Below are 24,920 nucleotides of genomic sequence, written 5' to 3' on the forward strand. Positions count from 1 at the left end.
CTTTTTTTTTTAAGATTTTTAAAATTTATTTGACAGAGATTGCAAGTAGGCAGAGAGGCAGGCAGAGAGGGCGTGGGGAAAGAGCCTCCCTGTTGAGCAGAGAGCCCGACTCGGGGGCTTGATCCCAGGACCCTGAGATCATGACCTGAGCTGAAGGCAAAGGCTTTAACCCACTGAGCCACCCAGGCGCCCTAGACTTACTTATTCCTAAGTACTGTGTGGTTTTTATTGTACTATAAATGGTATTTTTTTAAATAAATGATATTTTAGATTACATTTTCTATTCGTTGCTGCACTACAGAAATGCTGTTTGGTTTTCAGGTAGTCTCCTGCACGGTGACTTAATTAAATTTTGTTTGTAAACTCTCTTCCGTTTTCTGGCTATAAACAATCACATCATGTATAATCCTTATATATTTTTAAATTCTTATCTTAATTCTCTGGCTAGGATCCCAGCATAGTGTTGAATACTGTAGTCATAGCTGGTATCCTGTCATACTCCTAATTTTAAGGGGAATGCTTTGAGCACTCCATCACTAAGTATGACTGTTGCTTTAAGCAAGAATTGACATCTGGCCATGGCCTGTTTTTGTAGATAAAATTACAAAACTCACTCATTTACATATTCTATGAGGCTTTTTTCTTGCTATAATGCTACATTTGACAAGTTGTAACAGAGGCTGTGTATAAAATATTTAACATCTGACCCTTTAGAGAAGGGGTTTGCTAGCCCCACTCTAGTGTTTTGATTGCTTACTAATAAATTAATTATTAATTAATAATAAATTAAGGAACTTTCCTTCTACTTCTACATGATTTAAAAAAACCTCTTAAATAGGTGTTGAATATCTTTTGTACTTTTGTACAACTGTTATAAAGAAGTGTTAAAATCTAGCTCTAGGGGCACCTGGGTGGCTCAGTGGGCTAAAGCCTCTGCCTTCAGCTTGGGTCGTGATCCCGGGGTCCTGGGATCGAGCCCCACATTGGGCTCTCTGCTCAGCAGGGAGCCTGCTTCCTCCCTTCTCTCTCTCTGCCTGCCTCTCTGCCTACTTGTGATCTGTCTGTCAAATAAATAAATGAAATCTTAAAAAAAAAAAATCTAGCTCTATGGGATACTAAATGCAAAATAATCTAAAATTCTTTCTAAAATGGAACAGATTATTTCTCCTTTGTTTTCTGTGTGGTAAATAACATTATAAAATCAATAGTGAATAATCTTTACATTCCTGAAATAAATATCATCTTATTTTTTATATCCGAGCAGATTAAATTTTCTAAAAAATTTTAAATGTTTGCATTATGCTCATAAATGATACTGGCTTGATGATGTATATAGCGTTAGTTGTGACCTGTGGTTAATACATAGGCTTTCATCTTTGTAGAGGTGGGTTTTTTTTTCCAGAAGATTTATTTATTTATTTTAGAGAGGAAGATTGAGAGAGCATGAGGAGGAGAGGGAGAGAAAGACTCTCAAGCAGACTCCACACAGACCATGGAGCCTGACGTGGGTCTCTATCCCAGGACCCTGAGGTTACAACTTGAGCCCAAACTGAGTCAGTCATTCAGCCAACTGAGTTACCCAGGCACACCATCTTTGTAGAGTTTTAAATGTTTCTTACTTCTGTTAAAATATTTTGACTCATGCATTATTTAGAACTTTTCTTTTTTTTTTTTTTAAAGATCTTATTTATTTATTTATTTGACAGACAGAGATCACAAGTAGGCAGAGAGGCAGGCAGAGAGAGACGGAGAAGCAGGCTCCCTGCTGAGCAGAGAGCCCGATGCGGGACTCGATCCCAGAACTCCGGGACCATGACCTGAGCCGAAGGCAGAGGCTTTAACCCACTGAGCCACCCAGGCGCCCTAGAACTATTCTTTTGAACTTCCAAGTTCTTTTTTCCTTAAATGCTGTTCGAAATATAGTTGTTTTACATATTACTCTCTGATATTTAATTAGATTTGCTTCTAATCGGTAGTTTGAAGTATCAGTGAAGTTTGTCACTTAAAATATTATAGTTCTAAAATGTAACTTTTGAAGCAAGATTGGTGTTGAATTCATAGCTCCAACCTTGAAAATCTGTGTTTTAGAGCGTTAGAATGAGATGACCAAATTTGATTGAGGTTGTTTGAGATATAAAGGGAACTTCCTTGAAAACCATTTATTCAGACTGTCCATGTCAGTTGTAATTTGAGCAAAAATAGCCTGTCCATTTTCATTTTTAGTTTGATGTAAGAGTTTTGCTAGGTAAAAAGAGATTATAACAGATTTTATTAATTGTGTTTTTATTAATAGATCAGATGAAAAGAAGAACATGAACTGGAAGCAGCTTCCCAAAAAGCCATGCAAAAATCTGCTAAGTACCCTAAAGAAGTTGTATCCTCAGCTGTCTTCAGGTAAATGTGAAGAGAAAGGAATATTTTTAATATTTTAATATTTAATGTAAGAAAATTCTTAAATTTAAACCTAATTTTGCTCTCCTTAAAGGGAATCTCATTACAAAACAAATTTCAGCACTAAGACATTAATATTGTGGTTGATGATTTTTTTGAGTATGTTCTTTGTGTCATGTCTGCTTGAGCCTCCTTGTTAGCTCCTGCCAGTGATCCCTTTATATTAGTGAAGAGAGGAATTTCAGGAAGTCATGGGTTTTATTTTGACAATTTTCTTAATTGTTTAATCATTACTTGTCTAATATTACATATTAATGCCATCTTCTCTGGATTTGTCAGTTCACCGAAAGACTCAAGAAGGTTCAGCGATTGAGATGACTCCAATCGAAGCAGATTTCTCCTGGCAAAAGAAGACAACACAACTTGAGATGGAAATTCAAGAGGCATTTTTGCGTTTTATGGCATCTATTTTAAAAGGATATAGAACATATCTCAGACCAATCACAGAGGCTCCTTCAAATAAAGCCACAGCTGTTGATTCATTGTTTGACCGACAGGGTGAGTGGCATTGAAAATATAGTTAACTTTTCATTGAAATGAAAAATATTTTCTATTTGGTATTGCTCCCCCCAAAATATTCACTATGTAAGTTCTTAGAAATGTATATTAAAATACTCCGTGCTGAGCGCAGAGCCCATCGTGGGGCTCAGTCCCACGACCCTGAGATCATGACCTGAGATGAAGTAAGAGTTGCTTACTTAACCGACTGAGCCACTGAGGTTCCCCCTGATTTCACTTATAAGTACATTAATCATTGGGTTAGAGCCCATCCTAATTACTTCATTTTGACTTGATTACTTCTTTAAAGACCTTATCTGCAAATACAGTAAATTCTAAAATACCAAGAGTTAGGACTTCAGCATAAGAATTTTGGGGGGTGGGGCACCTAGATGGCTCAGTGGGTTAAAGCCTCTGCCTCCAGCTCAGGTCATGATCCCGGGGCCTTGGGATCAAGCCCCTTGTTGGGCTCTCTGCTCGGTGGGGAGCCTGCTTCCCTTCCTCTCTCTCTGCCTGCCTCTCTGCCTGCTTGTGATCTCTATCAAATAAATAAATAAAATCTTAAAAAAAAAGAATTCTGGGGGGACAGTATTATGGGGTTCAGCCCATAACAGCATGTTATGTACAGTTTGACCAAAGTGAAGAGTTTTAGTGGTGTTGTGAAATATAAGACTGAAAATAAGATTAGGGGTCAGATAATGGATAGTCTTAAGTGCCAGACTAAAAATACAGTTTTCCTAATAGGCAGTAGTGGGTCACTAATTCATACATATTCTTTCTCTCTCTCTCCCTCTCTCTCTGAGGGAGAGTGGCATTACTAATGGAATTTAGAAAGATATTGCATTAGTATCTTAGGCCTAAGATTTTTGTTGTTAACAGAATAGTATTTAGTGAGGGCTACATATACTAGACAGTAACAGAAATACTAATTACATTTTACTAATTGTATTGTAAAGGAACATTGGCTATTTCTTTGAGAGTGCTAGGTCAGGGAAAGGTTCCTTGAAGAAGTACCAAATAAGCTTGGGCCTGAAAAATGCATAGGAATTACTTGTGGGTTTTGGATTAACTTTTTATCAGGGGGACTTTTGCAACATGTATGAAAATAGAATGATGTACTCTCATATAGCACCTTCCATCTTCAGCAGCTGTAGCAATCAACATTTTGCCATTTTTGTTTCATCCTCCTTCCCTTTTTTTTCCCAAATAGGACATCATTTCACCCATAAACTTTGAATTATCCTTTAGAATTTTCTAGATATGTATGGTATGTGCTTTTGGCTGATCATGTCCCTCTGGCGCTGTATAATGTTTCTTCCATCACGTGTATTTCCTATAAACTTGTGGCTGGATTAAGAGACACACTGTCCAATAGAAATGTAATGTAAGCCACACATAAAATTTAAAATTTTCTAGTAGCTATAATTTTAAAAAAAGCAATAAGGGAAATTAATTTTCATAGTATATTTTTGTAACTTAAAATATCCCAAATGGTATTTCAAAATGTAATTACGTTTTTGAAATTTTAATGAAAAAAATAAAAGGGACATCTGGGTGGCTCAGTTGGTTAAGCATCTGCCTTTGGGTCGGGTCATGATCCCAGGCTCCTGGGATCAAGTCCTACGTTGGGCTCCTTGCTCAGCAGAGAACCTGCTTCTCCCTCTGTCTGCTGTTTCCCCTGCTTATGCCTTTTCTCTCTCTTTTTGAAGAATAAATAAAACCTTTTAAAAAATAAAATTTTAATGAAATACTTTACATAATTTTTTTATACTAAGGCTTTGAAATCAGCTTGGACCAGTTACATTTTAGGTGCTCAGTTGTTACATGTGGGTGGTGGTTACTCAATTAAATAGTACTGTTCTAGAGCTTGATTAAATGCAGATTCAGTTTTCTTGGCAAGCAGTGCCAGTATTCAAAACACATGATGTTTACTACTTCCTATTGCAACCTACATGCATGTCTGGCTGTCCCGTTTTTAGTGCTCCTAGGATTGATCAGTGTGTTTTAAGTGTTGTCAGCCTCATTTCATGCATTATAGGTTCCCCAACAGCCTTTCTTTTCTTCTTTTTTTTAAAAGATTTTGTTTATTTTTTTTGACAGAGACACAGCGAGAGAAGGAACACAAGCAGGGGGAGTGGGAAAGGGAGAACAGGCTTCCCACCAAGCAGGGAGCCCGACGTGGGGCTTGATCCCAGAACCCTGGGATCATGACCCAAGCCGAAGGCAGGCACTTAGCAACTGAGCCACTCACGCACCGCCCCCCCCCATCAGCCTTTCATTAAATTATTATTTTTTAAAGATTTTATTTATTTATTTATTTGACAGAGATCACAAGTAGGCAGAGAGGCAGGCAGAGAGAGGAAGGGAAGCAGGCTCCCTGCTGAGCAGAGAGCCCGATGCGGGGCTCGATCCTAGGACCCTGGGATCATGACCTGAGCCGAAGGCAGAGGCTTTAACCCACTGAGCCACCCAGGCGCCCCCATTAAATTATTTTAGTAGCCTTTGCTCTGATCATCGCCTGGATCCACCAGGAGAAGAAAAAAGACTTTTTGTTACTAATTGTGAAGAATAATTTATTTCTATTTTACTTAAGCATTTCTCAACTAATTAGTATCTCAACGGGATGGAGTGAGGACCACAGCTTGTGGAATGCTTTGAAGCACTAAAGAAAGGCTGGAGGGAAAAGTGGCTCAAAAACCATGCTTGAAAATGGTGGATGTGAGCCAAAACATGTGGGATCTTTTAGGACTAGTGAAAGGTTTCTGTCTTTAAGAGTAATTGGAAGCCAGTGAAGAATCTTAAAGTAGGTAATAGGATCAGATTTGCATTTTTAAAAGATTGGGTAATAAAAATTTTTTTTCTTCGCCTTCTTTGCAGAGATTGAATTGGAGGCATCCAAAGTATGGATCTACTACTTAGTTGGTTATCGCATTGGTCCAAGTGCTTATGGAAGTGACCTGGTTTAATTAACAATAGTATGAGTAGAAGAGTGATGTTTTTTAGGAGGCAGATTGAATATGGGATGTAAGATGGGGATGTCAAGAGCAACTTCGAAATTTTTGTCTTTGTCAACCAAATGGATGAATGGCCATGCCATTTATTGAGAAGGGAAGTAGCAGAAAGGGGAAGGATCTGATTATTTTTTTAAGGAAAGTTTTTTAAAGTGAGAGACTTGAGATGGAAAATTGTCCTGAGAACACTGAAAGGGCTGGAATCCCAGGCTCATATGGTGGGCCTGGCCTTAGATAAGAGGGACACAGCCATTGTAGAAAGAGGGAAGGAGTAACTGATAGCTGTGGAAAGCCATAGATTTTTGTAGTGAGATAATGGTGGCAATTCTCTTAATGATTTTCATTTTCTCTGCAGTATAAGGTATGATCATTAGAGATGGGGGAGAGAACATGATAGGAGAGAATTAAAAAATTGGAAATAGGGGTGCCTGGGTGGCTCAGTGGGTTAAAGCCTCTGCCTTCGGCTCAGGTCATGATCCTAGGGTCCTGGGATCAAGCCCCGCATCGGCCTCTCTGCTCAGCAGGGAACCTGCTTCCCCCTCTCTCACTCTGCCTGCCTCTCTGCCTACTTGTGATCTCTCCCTGTCAAATAAATAAATAAAATCTTAAAAAAAAAAAAAACTGTAAATAGTTGTGAAAACATGGGTAAAGGGAAATTACACTGATTCCAGAAATTTAATAGGGTTGCTAGTCAGGGATGAAGGTATAATTGGCTCTGGCCAGCCTAGTTGAGGAATTGGTTTTTTTCCCTCTTTCAAGTTGTGCTCAGCCACACTGGTGTAGATCCAGAGAAAGCAGGCAATACATTGTTCCAGGGCTAAGGTTTACTGGATGAGTTTGACAAAAAAGACAAAAGAACATAAGAATTGAGAGTGTTGACAAGAAAGTAATTGAAATGATGGACTTGGACTTGGAATTAATATTGGATAAGGAGAGAAGTGAAGACAGGAGGGTTAGGTAGAAAGTAAAAGGTTATGAATGTTTGTAGATTTCAAAGAGCCCCACCCCATGCCTGGTAGAAGTACTTAAGTAAGCAAATTGTACAAGGGTAATGGGCAGAAAGTAATATATATGTAAATTAGATTCAGGTGGCAGAATTGTTTTGAATGCCAACAAGAAAGGTCCAGGGAGTGTGTGACTATGTAGAAGTTGGTGACTGAGGTGGGCTAGACCATAGATCATTGAAATTCAAGGCCTTAAGAACTCGTTAAAGTACTGGGTGGTCTATGCTTATGGATGTTGAAGAATGATAATGGTAGGAGTTGGAGAGGAGAAGTTGGAATTACGTGCCCTAGGCATCAGTGAATGAAGGAGAGTGTCCCCGAAGTCAATAGATGACTACAGTTAGCAGGGAAAGAGTGGGATAGCCAAGTCACACGAACTGTCAGGGGCAGAGCAGAGATTTTTACAAGCCAGTTAGGAATTGTCTGGTGGCATTGCAGAATAAGGACATTGACCTTTCTTATTTAAGACTAGGCAGAGTATAAAAGAGAGATTTCTGGTTGAGAACTTTAGGGCTAGAGATTCCTTATAGGAGGTTCAGATTTCAATGAAAAGGTTAGTGGTATAAGTTAACTTTTTTATGGTTGAATCAGGCAGAAAGAGTGATGGTTACTAGAATATGGTTACTGAAAGCTTCTATAAATGTGGATATATGTGAAGAGAATATAATACAATATGTACAGGTTTAAGATACTATTTTATCTAACATCTAATTCCACTTTAAATTTTGAATTTAATTATAATTTTTTTCAGGATTTTTAAAAAGTCGAGATCGTACCTATACAAAGTTCTATACTCATTTATCCAAAACACAGATATTTATTCGTTTCATTGAAGAATGTAGTTTTGTAAGCGATAAAGATACTGGATTGGCATTTTTTGATGACTGCATAGAAAAGGTAAGTTTGTCCTGTATATAAGTGTTAAAGAAAAAACCATTAACGGTTTGGCTGCCTATATAATCATCATTATTATTAGTTCAGATGATCTGAGGGAGACAGTGTAGGTTTGTGCATGTGTGCAAGTGTCCAGTTCTAGGGTTAATATAAGAATACTTTTCCTTTATGATACCTAGTTTCCACTATACTTAGCTAATTTTTCTTGAATCTCACTTTAGTTTGCAACTGTTAAGTACTAAGAACATTTCACTGAAAATCCTAAATCTTAACCTTTTTTATTTACCTAAGTAAGATAAGATTTTGTAGTTCATTAAGAAAGTTTAGTTTTATAGGTAATGGAGTCTTGTGTTTTGGTTTTTGTTTTCTCTTCATTCAGTTACACATTTTATTTTTTTTTTTTTTTTTTTTTTTTTTTTTTTTTTTTTTATTTATTTGACAGAGAGACAGATCACAAGTAGGCAGAGAGGCAGGCAGAGAGAGGAGGGGGAAGCAGGCTCCCTGCCGAGCAGAGAGCCCGATGTGGGACTCGATCCCAGGACCCTAGGATCATGACCTGAGCCGAAGGCAGAGGCTTTAACCCACTGAGCCACCCAGGCGCCCTCAGTTACACATTTTAAACATTATACATTTTTGCAAGGTAGTCAACATATGCCGTTTTGTTCCTTTGTTTTAATCCTTCCAAATACTTTTGCTAAATATGTATTTTTTATTTTAATGAAGCACATTTGGAAATATGACTATCAAAGTTTTACTTACCAATTGTAAGGAAGTTTAAGTTGATTCTTCATGTTAATGACATTTTTTTTCTCGTTTTTAATGGAGTTTTTATTTTTGCTAAGTGGATCTTGGGGCTGATTTATGTGAGCCATAGTATGTAAAATTTGAGATTGTATCTAAAAAAGGTAGAATATTATGACATAATGTTTATAGTCTCCTTAGAGGACTTGAATGATTTTCTCCCATTCTACTAATGTGATGTAGACCTCTGGGGATAAGATTAAAACCAATCAGTGTTTTGATTCCTTAAAAATTGATAGTCTGACATCATCCAGTTAGAGGAAAGCTTAGATGATATCAATATGTAATGCAAGGTTTTAATAACAATGAAATTTTTTATTTGAGAAGCCAGACTCCCCTTGTGACTGGCCATTTTTTGCTTGTGAAGAGGATTTATGAAAAACCCATTTAAAATAAATTGTTTCTATCCTAATAGCCGTAAGAAAAATATTATGTGTAGGGCCCCCCAAATATATGTGAAGTGTTTCCTATCTGCTCGTATTAAAAAAGGATAGTTTTTAAAATAAGAATTTAAGATCATCTCTAATAAATTCACATTAGATATTTGCACCAAGAATTCTGTTCTTCTTTTCTAGCTGTTTCCTGATAAAGGCACAGAGAAAACTGATAAGGTATTTTTTTCTTACATTTTAAAATTTCGAAACTAGATACTGCTTGTATGCAGATTAATTGGAGAAAATAATTATTTTCAGGTTGATTTTGATTCAGCCGAAGATACCAGATTGATAGAGCTAGATGATTCCCAGAAAAGTGAGCACACGGTATTCATCATGCCGCTGGAGCCACCCCCTGATGACGGGAAGGATCTGTCCCCGAAGTACAGGTAGCAGGGATTTTTTTTAGATTGCTGTTTGGGTTCAGCTTTAGTAATCCATTTTGATCTTTTGTGATTATTAGTAGATATGTATATTAGTCATTTGTGAAAGTCATTTTCAAAATTAATTCAGCGAACTAATGAAGATGAATGTTATACAAAGATGTTACCAGGTATTGTAATTTAAAAATTGGACAGCCTTTTTGGAAGGGGAGCCAAATCACTGTTCACCTAAACATTTAATCATATTTTAATCTTTAAAAACTTCATTTCTGGAGAAGAATAAACTTACTTCTGTGAGGTTTCTTCTACATGTGGGAGTTTTGTTGTCAGTGTAAAAACTGAAACTCTTATTTATTAGTAAGATACCAGAGAAAACTTAAGAGTAGAGGGCCGGGAATCATTATTTATTAAAATAGGTGATGGGGATTAAGGAGGGCGCTTGTCCGTGATGAGCACTGGGTGATGTATGGAGTTGTTGAATCACTGTATTATACACCTGAAATTAATAGAACACTGTATGTTAACTACACTGGGATTTAAAATAAAATAAAAATAATTAAAAAAATAAACTTGGAGAATAAGATTTGGATGGGAACCTTTTAAGAAATTAAAATGTACCTGATTTTTATTTGTTGTTATAATACACAGTTTAATGTCTGTTAACCACTGTATGTATATCTTTCCTACAAATTTGCATTTACTATATTAAAACAAGTATGAGTTCGTATTGTACATATTCTTTGTAACCTATGTCTGCCTTTAGTGGTCTGGACATTTTTCCATACTAGCAAATATTTTTGTGCCATATCATTTTGAATGACCATATTGCATGCATTTATTGTGATTTGTTTAATCTCTTGTGGGTTTTTTTTTTTTTTTTTTGGTTCTTTGCTCTCTGTATCCTTGTGTATATACATAGTTTTTTTCTTAGGCTGCATTCCTAAAAGAATATCTGAGGCAAAGGGAGTATAAAATAACTGGCTTCCAGAAATATGGAATTAATATATTATCTTACCTAGACTGGATAAGAATGAAGACTATATACTGGAGTTTAGTGGCTTAATTGTTATTTTGATCACATGTTAATTATAGGATTTTTTTTTTACTTTGGTTTAATTACTATACATTGGAACCATGTATAAGGTAAATCAAATAAGGAAAGACCATATCTCCCAGAAGAAAATTGGCCAAAGGCAGTGAGTAGGCAATTTCCAAGAAGAAATTCCAATAATTAATAATATGAAAATATATTCAGTTTTTCTAGTATCCAAAGAAATGCAAACCAAAATGGTGAGTAGAAGCATTTTTAATCTATCGGATTGAAAATAGGTTATGCTACTATATAGACTGTATATAATTGAAATATTAAAATATTGAAATTGAAATAATTTGATAGTGACTATAATAATTTTGATTCTCTTGATAAACATTGACTATAGCAAACTCTGTTATTGGGCATTATCCTAAGACATTAAGCAAAAGTTTCATAAAGATAAAAGTAACATAGATCTTTTAATTGCAAAAATTGAGAAATAACCTAAAAATGTCTGATAATAAAGAATGGTGAAATTATGGTATAGCCCTAAAATAAAAATATTATGGATTCTTTCCCCTTAAATACCACTGCAAGGTATGTTATGAAGTTAAACTGTTGTGAAGAAAAACAAAGCATACAAAGTATACTAAATGTTAATTTTTAATATAAATTATTATTGAACACATCGTTTCTGTCCAAAGTTACTAATTCCACTATCAATTAAGATATCAAGATTTTCTGTTTTGCAGGGATTGGTTGAAAATAAATTACAGGGTGGGGAGGAAGCCAAAGTTTCCATGTAGGTAGTCTGTGTATCTTACAACTACATCATCTTATAGTTTTGAAAAATATTATTTTTCTATATCCGGATTTGGGGAAATAATATTGGGTACTATTTAAGATGTAGAAATACTCATCTAAATTCTGGAATAATATGAAAAGTTAATGTATTTTAAATCAGCAGCTCTATTTTTGCTTTTTATTTTAGTTACAAATACTTTCCAAGACTGGACCTTAAGCTTTTTGACAGACCACAGGAGTTGAAACTTTGTTTTAGTAGACACCCTACTGGGACTAGCATTACAAACAGTCCAGCACTCATGGCTAAGAGAACTAAACAGGTCAGATATTCTTTATCTAATACATGCTAATTTAAAATGTAAAATATGTGTATGTGATATGCAGCTCATAGTTTAGAATTATCACCCATGGCAACCATTTGAAGACCCTCTATGGTTGTTAAGTAAATGAGATGTCTCACAACCCTTTTATAATACTGAGGCTGAAGTTTTTGAATGCGTATGTTTATGCTTTAAGAGAATCCTGGGGAACCAAATACACTATTTATTTAAAAACAACTTTATTGAGGTACATTCCTATGCCATGCAATTCACCCGTGTCAAGTCTACTCAGTGGCTTTTATTCACAGGGTTGTGTAACCACGACCACAGTCCATTTTAGACCATTTTCATTACCGCAGAAAGCCTGCACCTCTGACTTGTTAACCCCCCCATCCATTCCTCACAGCCCTAGGCAACCACTTATCTATTTTCTATCTCTATGGTTTCACCTATTCTGGGCATTTCATAATAAATATTCCATAAACGGAAATATATAGCAAGAGGCCTTTTGTAACTGGTTCCTTCCACACAACATGATATTTTTAAGTTTCTCTGTGTTTCACCATGTGCCAGCACTTCATTTATTTTTATTGCTGAATAATACTCCATTGTATGGATATATACCACGTTGTATTTATTCATTCATGTACACGTGAGTGGTTCCTATCCTTTGGCTGTTGTGCGTAGTGCTGCTGTGAACATTTGTGTACAAGTGTTTGCGTGGATGTGTGTTTTTGTTTCTCTTGGGTAAGTGCCTAGAATGGAATTGTTGGTCATATGGTATCTGTATGTTTTAACCTGTTGAAGAACTGTCAAGACTGCTTTCCAGAATAGCTCTACATTTTGAATTCCTGTCAGCAGTATATGAGGGTTCCAGCTGCACCAGGTTCCTGTCCATTCTTGTGATTATCTGTCTTTCTGATGATAGCCATCCTTGTGTGTGTGAAATGGTATCTTATTGTGATTTCTCTCGCAGTTATTTATCTCGCCAAATATTACATTTAAAGGAAGTTAAAGGGAGTTACTTTAGGACAAGTTAGACATCTTACAGACATACTATATCTGATTTAGATATAAAGAGTTAATCTATGGTTAGGTGTGAGTTGAAATGAAACATCTTTTGTACATATATTGTTGACATATTTGTGGTCTACAAAACATGGAAAATTTCAGAATGAAGTTTTTAATTCAGGTGTTACCAGCTCGTGTACAGTCCCCCAAATGCTAGAGGTAACCTAAAGTGTTCCTTAATTTCAGATAGTACACATTTCTCTCAATGTTGGAAGGGAAATTAGCATATATGTATTTTGCTATTACCGGCTTAATAAAAGCCAGTTTTTACAATGGGAGAATTTGGTTACTAAATCTTTAAAGCTCCTATTCACCAGAACTTTTGTCCCCCAGGCTAGCTAGAAAAGAAAAGAATGTTCCCATCTTAGAAAAACAGGTGACTATATTTTCAAATATATCTTCTGAGTGTAATGGAAATAGAGCCCATAAGAAAAATGAAGGGCCAGGACATTTTTATTTAGAACACATCCCAGCAGAGGAATCTTTAGTGCAAGGCACACAGTGGTAGTCTGACGTACCTGGAAGGTTCTGTGGTTTCTAAGAGTATATATAGTTTCTGGGTTTTTTGTTTTTTTTTTAAAAGAGTTATTTGTTTGTCCGAGAGGGAGAGGGAGAGAGCATGAGCATGCGCAGAAGCAGGGGAGGGGAGAGAGAGAGAATCTCAAGCAGGCTCCTTGCTGAGCCATGGAGCTCAACGTGGAGCTGGATTTCACAACCCTGACTTCATGACCTGAGCCAGGTGCTCAACCGATTGAGCCACCTGCGTGCCCCATGGGGTATATAGTTTGATTAAAGCTCTGCAGGTGGTTTTGATACCTCTTTTCCACTTAAATGAGAATGAGAATCAGAGGTAGAAAATACAACTACCGGTCTGTGGGGTAAGAAAGTCTGTGATCTTGATCACACTGTTGCCTGCAATGGCATATTATCTTTTTAAGCAATCAGTCAGTGAAAGAATTAAAGATTGGTGAGGGAGGATAGAGTGGAAATCTTGGCAGGAAATAGCCTATGGGATCTTAAACATTTTCGGCAGGGAGAAAGGTGGAAAGACTATCACATTTCAAGAATGCCATCAATGGACTGACAAGCTCTAAATGGTTTAAACCCCCCCTTTTTTTAAAATTTTATTTATTTATTTGACAGGCAGAGATCACAAGTAGGCAGAGAGAGAGGAGGAAGCAGGCTCCCCGCTGAGCAGAGAGCCCGATGCGGGGCTCGATCCCAGGACCCTGGGATCATGACCGGAGCCGAAGGCAGAGGCTTTAACCCACTGAGGCACCCAGGCGCCCTGGTTTAAACCCTTTTATCCATCAAGCATATGAGTGCCTTCTATGTGAGGGGCAACTAATTAGCCATTATATAAATATGAATGATCCCTATTTCTAAGGGATTTGTAGTCTATTGGGAAACGTGCTTGCCAGTAAATAGTTACAGCACAGGATAAAGTGCTTCTGGAGATGAATGTTGAAGGCCCTACATGGCACTAAGTGGGAAGCCACTCATGAAAGTAAACTGCGAAATGCTTAATGTTAGAGTCAGATTTTATATTACATTCCTCTCTCTCTTTTCCTTCTCACTTTTATCCCCACCCTAGTGGATTTTAATAAATACCTTGTTTTTTTTCCCTTAATTTTCTTTTTGTAAGTAATCTCTACTTTCATTGTGGGGCTTGAACTCATGAACTAGAGATCAAGAGTTGCATGCTGTCCTGACTGAGCCAGCCAGGTGTCCCAAATGCTGTAATATGTTATTTATTCTCTTCCTAGGAGATAAGAACAGCTCATAAATTGGCAAAGCGATGTTACACAAATCCACCACAGTGGGCCAAGTGCCTCTTCAGTCACTGTTACAGCTTGTGGTTTATCTGTCTCCCAGCCCACGTGAGAGTTTCTCACCCTAAGGTCAGAGCACTGCAGCAGGCGTATGATGTTCTCATTAAGATGCGGAAAACAGACGTGGATCCGCTCGATGAGGTGATTATAACAAACCGAGTTACCATTACTAGGATACATTTTATTTTTGTATTTCCAAGGGAATTTAGGTCTCAGTTGCTTTAAAGTGTTCTCAGGTATTTTCATTAAGCAGGAAAGGTTAATAAAATAATTAATAAAGCTCTGTTCCATGGAGCTAATACTTATCGTTTATTTTTAAATATACTTATTTATTTTATAATAATATAACTTATAATGTAATATAATAAATATATAATATATAATAAATACTAAATATATAAATATAAAATACAATAAATACAAATATTACAAATATAAAATAATATATATAAATTTATATATGAATTTATATTTAAATATATTTATTTAAAAATTACTGCTTTGGAATGAAGCAGAGACTGCCTTAGTTAGGTCAGATAGTTTGCACTTGATAAATAGAAAATAATATTGATTTCATTTTATTCTTTTTTTTTCTTGAGAGTGGGAAGGGGCAGAGGGAGAGGGAGAGAGAGAATCTTAAGCAGGCTCCACGCCCAGGTCCCTCTCACAACTCTGAGACCACGACCTGAGCTTACATCAAGAGTCAGATGCTTAACCGAATGAACCACCCAGGCGCCCCTACTTCATTTTATTCTTTTAATTTTTTAATTTTTTTTAATTTTTTAAAAGATTTTATTTATTTGGCAGAGAGAGAGATCACAAATAGGCAGAGAGGCAGGCAGAGAGAGAGGGGGAAGCAGGCTCCCTGCCGAGCAGAGAGCCTGATGCGGGGCTCGATCTCAGGACTCTGAGATCATGACCTGAGCTGAAGGCAGAGGCTTAACCCACTGAGCCACCCAGGTGCCCCTCATTTTATTCTTGATACAACTTTATTAGGAAGCAAATAGGGAATAGGCTGTTAGTAAGTGGCTCTCCACTTAGGCCCTGTGTCCTAGGATGAGTTATATAACCTGTATGTATTTCAGATAATGTATCTAAAAATGTTGATCCAGACTTCTCAACCTTGGCACTGTTGATGTTTCGGCCCACATAATCCTCTGTCGTGGGCCTGTCCTGTCCATTGTAGGATGTTTAGCTGCATCCCTGGCCTCTCTAACATTCCTGGCCTGACTAATGCCAGGAGCAGTCCCCCTTCTACGCAGCATTCAGATATGTCTGCATACATTGCCAACTGTCCCTGGAGGTCAGAATTGCCCCACTGATGTAGATAATTATAGTTGGTACCATCTTTATAAGTTTAACTTGAGGGTTAAATCTGCTGATGTATAGTGCGCCTAGAATAGTACCTGGCTTACAGTGGAAGGTGAGCACTCAGTGACTGATATGCTAAAGGTTTTACAGGCACTCTCTGTCTTAAGCTTCAGAGCCATCCTAAGAGATAGGTAGTGATACTGTCCCATTAATCGTTGAGGAAACTGGACAACTTATTTAGCCTTTGTCTTTGCTAGTTTTCCCTCTTAAAAATAACTTTTGGTGTTAAAATAACTATAAATGATCTTTAGAATCAGGTTAGAACTTAAAATGAAGTTGAAATAAAAACTCAGAATAATGGGTCTCTGAAGGGAAAGCACAGGGATAGAAGAGAAATGGGGTTGAAGAGGGGCGCATTATAGGCTTCAGCGCTAATATTTTTTCTTAAAATAAAAAAAGATCTTAAGTGAATATACACATATAATATGAAGATTTGATAATGCTTGTGGGGACACTAAAACTCATTTTCTCTAAGTATTAACTGTATGTTATGAAAGCTTCAAAAATAAAATCACAAAACAAGTCCTAAAATATCTATTCTCATATTTGATTACATTGCTTTTATCTGATGTTTATGAAACTATTTGGAAATTAAAAGTACTTGATCAGAATCTGTTTTGTACCTTATGCATTTTAATGTTTAAAAAAAATTTGTTCTAATAGAGTTATTTAGTCTTCTGAGATGTGTTTTAAGATGTGTTTTAACTTGAAAAAAAAAAGATGTGTTTTAACTTGTAAAAGGCATAAGATATTCTTTAAAGTGTTCTTAAGTGTGCTCTGTGAAATATTTTTAAAATGTTTTCAAGTATGCTCTATGAAGGATGTTATTGTACTCTAAATTCAAAGCACAGTGCTTCATTAAGTTTGTTTGATAAGTTATAAGTTCATAGTACATATCATAAATTTCCTGAAAAGTATTTTCCTCTGTAGGTATTAAAGTTCATTGGTAGTCTTTGGTACAAGGAATTATGTTCTCTCATTTCTAACACACAGCAGTTATGACCAGTAAGCTAAAAAAATTTTTTAGACTATTTCCCTAATAAAACTGATAGGAAGCTTAAAATTTGGAGCTTAATTTGTTGTACTCCTACTTCTAATGAGTTATTTTGACAGATTTTTAGTCTCCTGAAGTCATTACATCTCCACAACTGGAAGAAAGAAATACTTATTTTAAAACTTAAGAATGCATATTTGGGGCCTCCTGGGTGGCTCAGTGGGTTAAGCCTCTGCCTTCAGCTCAGGTCATGATCCCCGGGTCTTGAGATTGAACCCTGCATCGGGTTCTTTGCTCTGCGGGGAGCCTGCTTTCCCCTCTCTCTCTGCCTGCCTCTCTGCCTACTTCTGATGTCTGTCAAATAAATAAATAAAATCTTTAAAAAAAAAAAAGTCTGTAGCATGTGAGATCTTGCCTATGCTTGAATTGGGTCTAATGTTCAAGAAGTGTTTGTGTTTCCTTTTGAGCTCAGTTTCACCTCCCTGTGGCTTTTTGGGCATTGCACAGACTGTTTATTCCCTCTTTCATGTCACATCTCTTCAGATACTTGAAGAACCCTTGTGTGCTACATTCTCTTTCCTCCCTTCACACATCTTATGAGTTCCTTCAGTTTCCCGGATTCATGTAGTCATTTATACCGGTTCCTCTCAGTTTCTGACCTCCTGTTTCTAAATTACAGTCTCCATTTCTGGCTTCCAGATACTCATCTTTTTAACCCTTGGCCTCTTCATGTCTCTTTTTCTATTTCATTTCTTCTGTTCTCTTGACTAAAATATCCTTTCTGAAATCTTTTTACTTTCCCCTTTAGTTGAGAGCAACTTGGCTTTACAGTACCTTTTTGTTAACCAACTCTGTCATAAACAGAACACATTTGACAAGTCCCAAGAAGAGTATCTTCTGTCTGTGCATTTCCTTATTCCCAGACTATGCTGTCCGAGAGTCTGTGGCCGCTCCGGCACTCCTCCTGACAGCAGGCTCACCTCTTCGCCCAGAGCCCTTGCGGTACCCATTTATTCTCCATGCTCTCTACTGTCTTTGATGTGTGAGATTCGGACTTCGTCTTCCAACTTCACTTGTCCTCTTGTGATCAGATCAAGCCCTCCTCCGTAAACACATATTCTTAGAAAAGCCTTTGCTAATAATATTATTTGAGAGAGCAAGCATGTGCGCACAAGCAGGGGAAGGAGAAGAGGGAGAAGCAGAGAGCTGAGCAGTCCAGGCTCAGACCCAAGACTCTGGGATCGCGAAGGCAGATGTTTAACTGACTGAGCCACCCCAGCGCCCCTCAAGTTTCTTCTCATACTTTCCTAAGACGTGGATTTACAAAATCTTTTTTGTTACATAGGCATCCGGGAGATGTTGTCTTTAATTTCTTTGGCACAGAATATAGAGCCTGATTTGGGAGAGAGTTATTTTAATCATACTAGATTTAAAAAATTAATTTCTTCTCAAATTATGGGGAATAATAGTCATTCTCTTTGTGTAAACTTTGCTGAAACAAATGGCACACGTGCATGTCGGTCTTACGTGATACAGTTGAGGCAGGTGTTTTCATTAATGAATAGATTTGTAAAATATAGAGAGAACAAAGGATAAAATAGTACTTAATGCCTTTGAGAAGAATTGAGTAATTTAAACATTTCTATAAGCCACAGACTGACTAACCAACTGCTCATGCTTTGATGTTCTTTTCTGTTAGGTGTGCTATCGAGTAGTCATGCAGCTCTGTGGACTTTGGGGTCACCCTGTTTTAGCAGTGAGAGTCTTATTTGAAATGAAAACTGCTAAGATAAAGCCAAATGCTATTACTTATGGTTATTATAATAAGGTAAGTGGGATCGACATTGGACAACCTGTGCTGCTTACTAAGATTGATACATTTTTGTACGTTTTACTATTCATCAAACTTCTTTTAGAGTTTTAAGCTATAGTGACTTATGTATTTTATGTGTATATATTTCTTTAAAAAAATAAAGTATTCCTAACAATCTTTATTTTCAACGGTTATTTTACCTGTAGGTAGTTTTGGAGAGCCCGTGGCCTAGCAGTACCCGCAGTGGTATCTTCTTATGGACGAAGGTACGGAATGTGGTACGTGGCTTGGCACAATTTAGGCAGCCGCTTAAAAAGACCGTGCCAAAGTCACAGGTCTCCTCACTATCAGGTAATACACGTGGTTGGAAAGATACTCTATTGCTGAACCATAAGATTTATATAGGCATATGAGTGTTTAATTGTATGAAATAGAAAACATAAATGAAATTCTGGTTGATGTTTTCATATACAACTAAAGATAGAGATTACATTTGTCCCAAATTATTTTGCCCCCACAAATTTAGAAAGTGTTCTGCAACTGCAAATGAATTGTGGGGCATTCGTGTTTCGTTTCAGAAATGGTCAGTGCATGAGTTATTGAACTGCTGTTGTCCTTATCTTTAGCTCCTCCGAATGCCACAGGTGGAAGTGATGGGGACACGGTGAGCCACGGTAGCGTGGATAGTTCTAATGATGCTAACAGTGGGGAGCACACAGTCTTCGTCAGAGATTTAATCAGGCTTGATTCCACTGATAATCACTTTAGCACAGGTACTAAAATCTGGATTTTACTAACCCTTCACTTACTCTCCTGTAAAGTCTTTACCTTTTTAAAAAGCTTTTACCTTCCTTTCTTAAGAGTTTGTGCAATGAGTACTTTAAAAATACTTTATATAAATAAGGGAAGAAATTACACCTCTGATTGTAGATCCCTTCTTTTTATTTCCTAAAATACAAGAAATTAACTTTGGAGTGCTGTGCAGAAGGCTCCAGCACGGTGCTCCTTTGTATTTGTTCATCATTAGTTTGCGAAGGTACACGATACAACTGTAGGAATGATGAACTGAGGGACTTGAATTTAGTGATACAAATTGCAGATCTCTTTTTCATTAAGTGGAAAATATTAAGAATTTGAGATTATGAATATTAAAGAGGGAAGAAAATAAGTCACACACTATGAGAAAGAGTATTCTCTTCATATGGTCATTCTTTTCAATGACACTTTTTAAAATCCGAGAACCTTCTGAAGCTCCTTTTACATACAAAGCTCTGGGCGTCCCCTCTGTCCTCCCAAGTTAGAAATATGCGTTATTCCGCTAGCACCTGGAGCAAATATGTGTGTGTTGCACATCCCTCTTTTTGTGTTGTTTTTCTTTTTTGTTGTTGTTATTGTTAATATCTCAAGCTTTTCTTTAAAAAGAATCCTAAGTCTGATTCCTGTGCTTCATCTGATGAACTTGTCTCAATGACTGAAGTTTCCTTTTTTCTGCTCTTTGTTGCTCTGCTTTTTGCTCTGTGCTGTTTCTTGGTGCTGCATTTGTCCTTGGCTGTCATGGTGTGGGGTGCAGACAGACTTGTATGACGTGAAGCTATGGATACGCGTGTGCATTAATTCTACCCTTGAATGTTAACCACTTCAGGTAATTTCCCGTTTATTAGGTTAAATTTTGCTGACGTGCAAGGGTGGGGGAGAGACCTTTTGTTGTGCTGAAAGTATTGTTATAGGTAGAAAGCAATTTCAGTTTTCTTGACTTCTTCCTCTTCAGATAAGTGTAATCCTGTATGTACCACTGAAAATATCTAGCTAACATTACTCTGTCATTTTGCAAAGCGTATTTGTTGTCTTATTTGAAAATACACCATGCCTTGCTATAATTCTTCCTTTGGGGTTTGTTTGTAGCATCATTGTATCCACTAGTTTTATGGAGATTAAATGTTTTAGTGTTCCAGCTGTTGGGATGGTTTTGCTTGCTAAAACTGCTTTGCTAAAGTTCTTGTGCTAAAAATTACCCCATAATTACAGAAGCATGTATAAATCATCGAAAGTCAACATAGAGCTCTAAGTTACAATCTTGTTTGTAAATTCACTAACTTTCAGCAGTAGGAATTTTTATATGACTTTAATTTTAAAGTCATTTTACTTTATTTCGTCCTGTATTTGTTCCTAAAACTTACAGAAACTTTTATGAAGAAATGGACTTCATTTATGAAAAAAAGAAAACCCAAGGGAATAATTTTGTGATATGAAGCCATTTCACTGAATAATTATAATTTTAAAAGTAGTAATAAATCCTGTCCTTAGTCTTCTAAACTTACCTCCTTTAGTAAAAAAACAAAAAAAACAATCTCCTAGTAATTCTGGGTAATGAGCATAAAGATTCTAGTAGTTGGGGCAGAAACTTCAGGTCCCTTTTCCATATGTATCTTTTTTTTTTTTAAAGATTTTATTTATTTATTTGACAGATAGAGATCACAAGTAGGCAGAGAGGCAGGCAGAGAGAGAGAGAGGTGGAAGCAGGTTCCTTGCAGAGCAGAGAGCCCGATGTGGGGCTTGATCCCAGGACTCTGGGATCATGACCTGAGCCGAAGGCAGAGGCTTTAACCCACTGAGCCACTCAGGTGCCCCTCCATATGTATCTTTAAAGTTACATTTCAAATGGCTGAAGCCTTGTTGCTGAATTTACAGTGATTGTGTGTCCTTGTAGAGTTTCTGGTGATATCATTTGATACTTTTGGAGACTTCCAACCAAAGTGCTTAGGTTACTCTTTCTTTAGGGCTTCTGTTGTAGAACCTTTCCACTCGGTACCTGATAGAGTCACTTAGCTTGTTGGGGGGCATATCTTGATTTAATGGTCTGCTTAGTTCCCAGCCTGGTATCCATTTTATGGCACATCATGCCTTACCAGACTTTCTGAGAGGCCAATAAAAACCTGACAAATTAATCATTCTAACGAGGGGTATGTAAAGACGTTTAGTTCTTTTTTTCTATTGCAGACCCAAAGTTTGGCAGTATAACATGCAGCAGAAGGTAGAAGGCACTACAGTTAACTCTTGAACAACATGGGTTTGAATGGCATGGGTCCACTTCTATGCCAGTTCCCCCCCCCAATAAATCCAGTACTGTATATGTATTTTCTCTTCTTTATGATTTTTGTCCCCCCCTTTCTTTAAATTTAAATTTGAGTATGGTTTATATATGATGTTACATTAGTGTCCGGACTACAACATGGGGATTCAACTTCTCTCTATGGTGTGCTCACCATAGTCACCGCACAGCACTATTACAATACTTGAGGACTTTTTAATGTTTTCTTTTCTCTAGCTTCCTTTACTATAAGAATACAGTATATAATCACAGAATACAGGATATGTGTTAATCAATTGCTTATGTTATCGGTAAGGCTGCCATGAACAGTAGACGGTTATAGTTCAGTTTGGGGAAGTGAACTGTTATGCCTGGATCTTTGCTTGTGCGGGGTGGGAGGGCCGGTGTTCAAGGGTCAGCCACATGCTCCTGTTTCATTTTCACTAACATCCTCTATAAGGATTCTCTAGGATCTTTGTTTCAGTTAGTCCTAGTTTAGTCTTCAGTCTTTGTTTCCATTTTAAATGACAGAACTTGAAAGTCAAATAGACTTGTTTAAAACTTCATTTTGAAATTATTTCAAATTTATGAAAATGTTGCTAGTATAGTGCAGAGAACACTTGAATAATTTCTATCCAGAGTCATTCTTAGTTTGCCCTGTTTGCTTTATCATTTTCTTTCTGTACACACATGTACATTCTTTCTCTGAGTCCTGTGGCAGCAGGTTGCATACATCTTGCCCTTCTACCTTTTAAATACCTTAGTGGTGTTTTTCTCTGATAAAACCATAGTATAGTCAACCACATTCAGACAGATACCGATACACTACTTTAATCTGTAGGCTGCATTCCAGTGTTGTCAATTGCTCTAATGTCCTTTGTGGGACTCTAGCTCCCTCTCTTTGGTCTCCTTTAACCGGGCACAGTTCCTTACCCTTTCTCTGTCTTTTGACCTTTCTGAAGAATTCACTTACTTTGTGGAATGTTCCTTAGTTTGAGTTTGTGTGATGTTCCCTTGTGGTTAGCTTGGGCTGTACATTCATGTCTCTGTTGCAGAAGTAATTGTCCCTCCCGGGGTGCACAGTGTCTGCCTACCTCTCATTGGTGATACTCATTTTGATCACCTGGTCTTAGTATTCGGTTCCTCCTCATTATCATGATCGCCCCTGCAGATGTGAGCCGTCTGGAAAGAGACTCTGAGACTGTGCAGTAATACCCTCCTTCTCATCACGCTTTCTCTTTTAAATTTAGCATCCATTGATGATTCTTGCCTTAACTGGTCTTCACTATAAAGTAGTGATATTGAGGCACCTGAGCAGCTCAGTTGGTTGAGCATCTGACTCTGATTTCTGCTCACATCATGATCTCAGGATCCTGAGATGAAGTCCTGTGTGGGGCTCTGAGCTCAGTGTGGAGTCTGCTTGAAATTCTCCTCTCCCTCAGAACCCTCCCACTGTACTCGCTTGCTCTCTCTCAAATAAATAAATCTTTAAAAAAAAAAAAAAAGGGACGCCTGGGTGGCTCAGTTGTTTAAGCAGCTGCCTTCGGCTCAGGTCATGGTCCCGGCGTCCTGGGATCGAGTCCTGCATCGGGCTCCTTGCTTGGCGGGAGCCTGCTTCTCCCTCTGCCTCTGCCTGTGCTCGCTCACTCTCTCTCCCACTCTCTCTCTGACAAATAAATAAATAAAATTAAAAAAAAAAAAAGTAGTGATTTGCCAACTCTGTCCTCCATCCAGATTTATAGGATGGTATCCTATGTCTTTTGGTTTAATAATTTTACTCAGACATATCCTGAGTATGTTTTTAAACACTTCCTTTCTGGGGCACCTGGACGGCTCAGTGGGTTAAAGCCTCTGCCTTCAGCTCAGGTCATGATCCCAGGGTCCTGGGATCGAGCCCCACATCGGGCTCTCAGCTCAGCAGGGAGCCTGCTTCCCTTCCTCTCTCTCTCTGCCTGCCTCTCTGCCTGCTTGTGATCTCTCTCTGTCAAATAAATAAATAAAATCTTAAAAAAAAAAACCAAAACAAAACAAAAAAATAAACACTTCCTTTCTTGTACAACAAAATGTTCCTGGCTCATTCTTGTAGCTTTCCTGCCAGAGATCTGATATCAGCCATTTATTCAAGGATCCCAGGTTCCTTTCAATGGGCTGTAGATTCTAGAAGCCAAGATCTGGGCTCTAGGTATGCTTACACTACAGGTTATTACTGCTTTTAGAATTTTTCAGCAGAGCTGGAAAATATGTATATATGAGGAGAAAAAAAGAAAATATGTATGTATGTTTTGGAAATACCTCCATTTTCTTTTCTTTTAAAGATTTATTTATTTATTTGAGGGTGGGGAGGGGCAGAGGGAGAGGGTGAGAGAATCCCAAGCAGACTCCCTGTTGAGTGCAGAACCCAACACAGGGCTTGATCTCAAGACCTGAGATCATGACCTGGGCCAAAACTGAGCGTCAGATGCTTAACCAGCTGAGCCACCCAGGCACCCCTAGAAATATTCCCATTTTCATATCAACCCTACAGGTTTTTCTTTGTCTTCCTTCATTTCATTTTTTAAAAATCTCTCTTCTTCCGCAGTAAGTATCTTGGCTTCCAGTAACCATCGTGATGTTTACTCATTTGCTCAGTCTTGCAGTATATTTAAAATAATTTCAGAATTGCTACATCTGTTATTCTGAGAGAAACAGACTTTCTAAGGAGTTTAGGATTTGTCTGTCACCACCTCCCTTCCCCAGGTTTAGGGTATATACTCAAAATAATATGTTGAAAAGTTTCTTGTATTAGTCCTCTCCCTGCCCCACCCCGTTCCCCATCCTTTCAGTATGGTTATTCTTGTGAAATACAGTTGGTCCCATTTGTTCCTGTTCACATTCAGTTTTAGTCACCACCTTCCTCCCAGTTTTGTTGATTTAATTTTTTTGAATATGTAAAAATGGATGCATTTCTAAAAATAAAAATACAACACAATAAGCCATATTTAGAGGCGTGTCCTCTCTCTTTATCCCTTCCATCCTATTTCCCCCCACCCCTTGCAGTTAACCAGTTGTGTTGTTTTCTGGTATGTTATTTCTGTATTTCTTTTTGCAAAAGTAAACAGATACATGCTTGTTTTATTTC

General features: G+C 37.4%; 1 protein-coding gene across 1 annotated transcript in view; it reads left to right on the forward strand.

Annotated features, from left to right (window-relative positions):
* DENND4C (DENN domain containing 4C) overlaps window positions 1–24,920 on the forward strand; it is a 136,792-nt gene that overhangs the window by 75,780 nt on the left and 36,092 nt on the right. Inside the window, exons 11-20 of the mRNA XM_080819876.1 lie at window positions 2,294–2,394; window positions 2,731–2,949; window positions 7,716–7,861; window positions 9,235–9,270; window positions 9,352–9,482; window positions 11,501–11,633; window positions 14,471–14,677; window positions 18,601–18,729; window positions 18,921–19,065; window positions 19,341–19,487. Coding sequence (XP_080676002.1) covers window positions 2,294–2,394; window positions 2,731–2,949; window positions 7,716–7,861; window positions 9,235–9,270; window positions 9,352–9,482; window positions 11,501–11,633; window positions 14,471–14,677; window positions 18,601–18,729; window positions 18,921–19,065; window positions 19,341–19,487 — 1,394 coding nt within the window. The remainder of the gene's footprint in view (window positions 1–2,293; window positions 2,395–2,730; window positions 2,950–7,715; window positions 7,862–9,234; window positions 9,271–9,351; window positions 9,483–11,500; window positions 11,634–14,470; window positions 14,678–18,600; window positions 18,730–18,920; window positions 19,066–19,340; window positions 19,488–24,920) is intronic.

The sequence above is a fragment of the Martes martes genome (assembly GCF_963455335.1).
Source record: "Martes martes genome assembly, chromosome: 12".
Lineage (NCBI taxonomy): Eukaryota > Metazoa > Chordata > Mammalia > Carnivora > Mustelidae > Martes > Martes martes.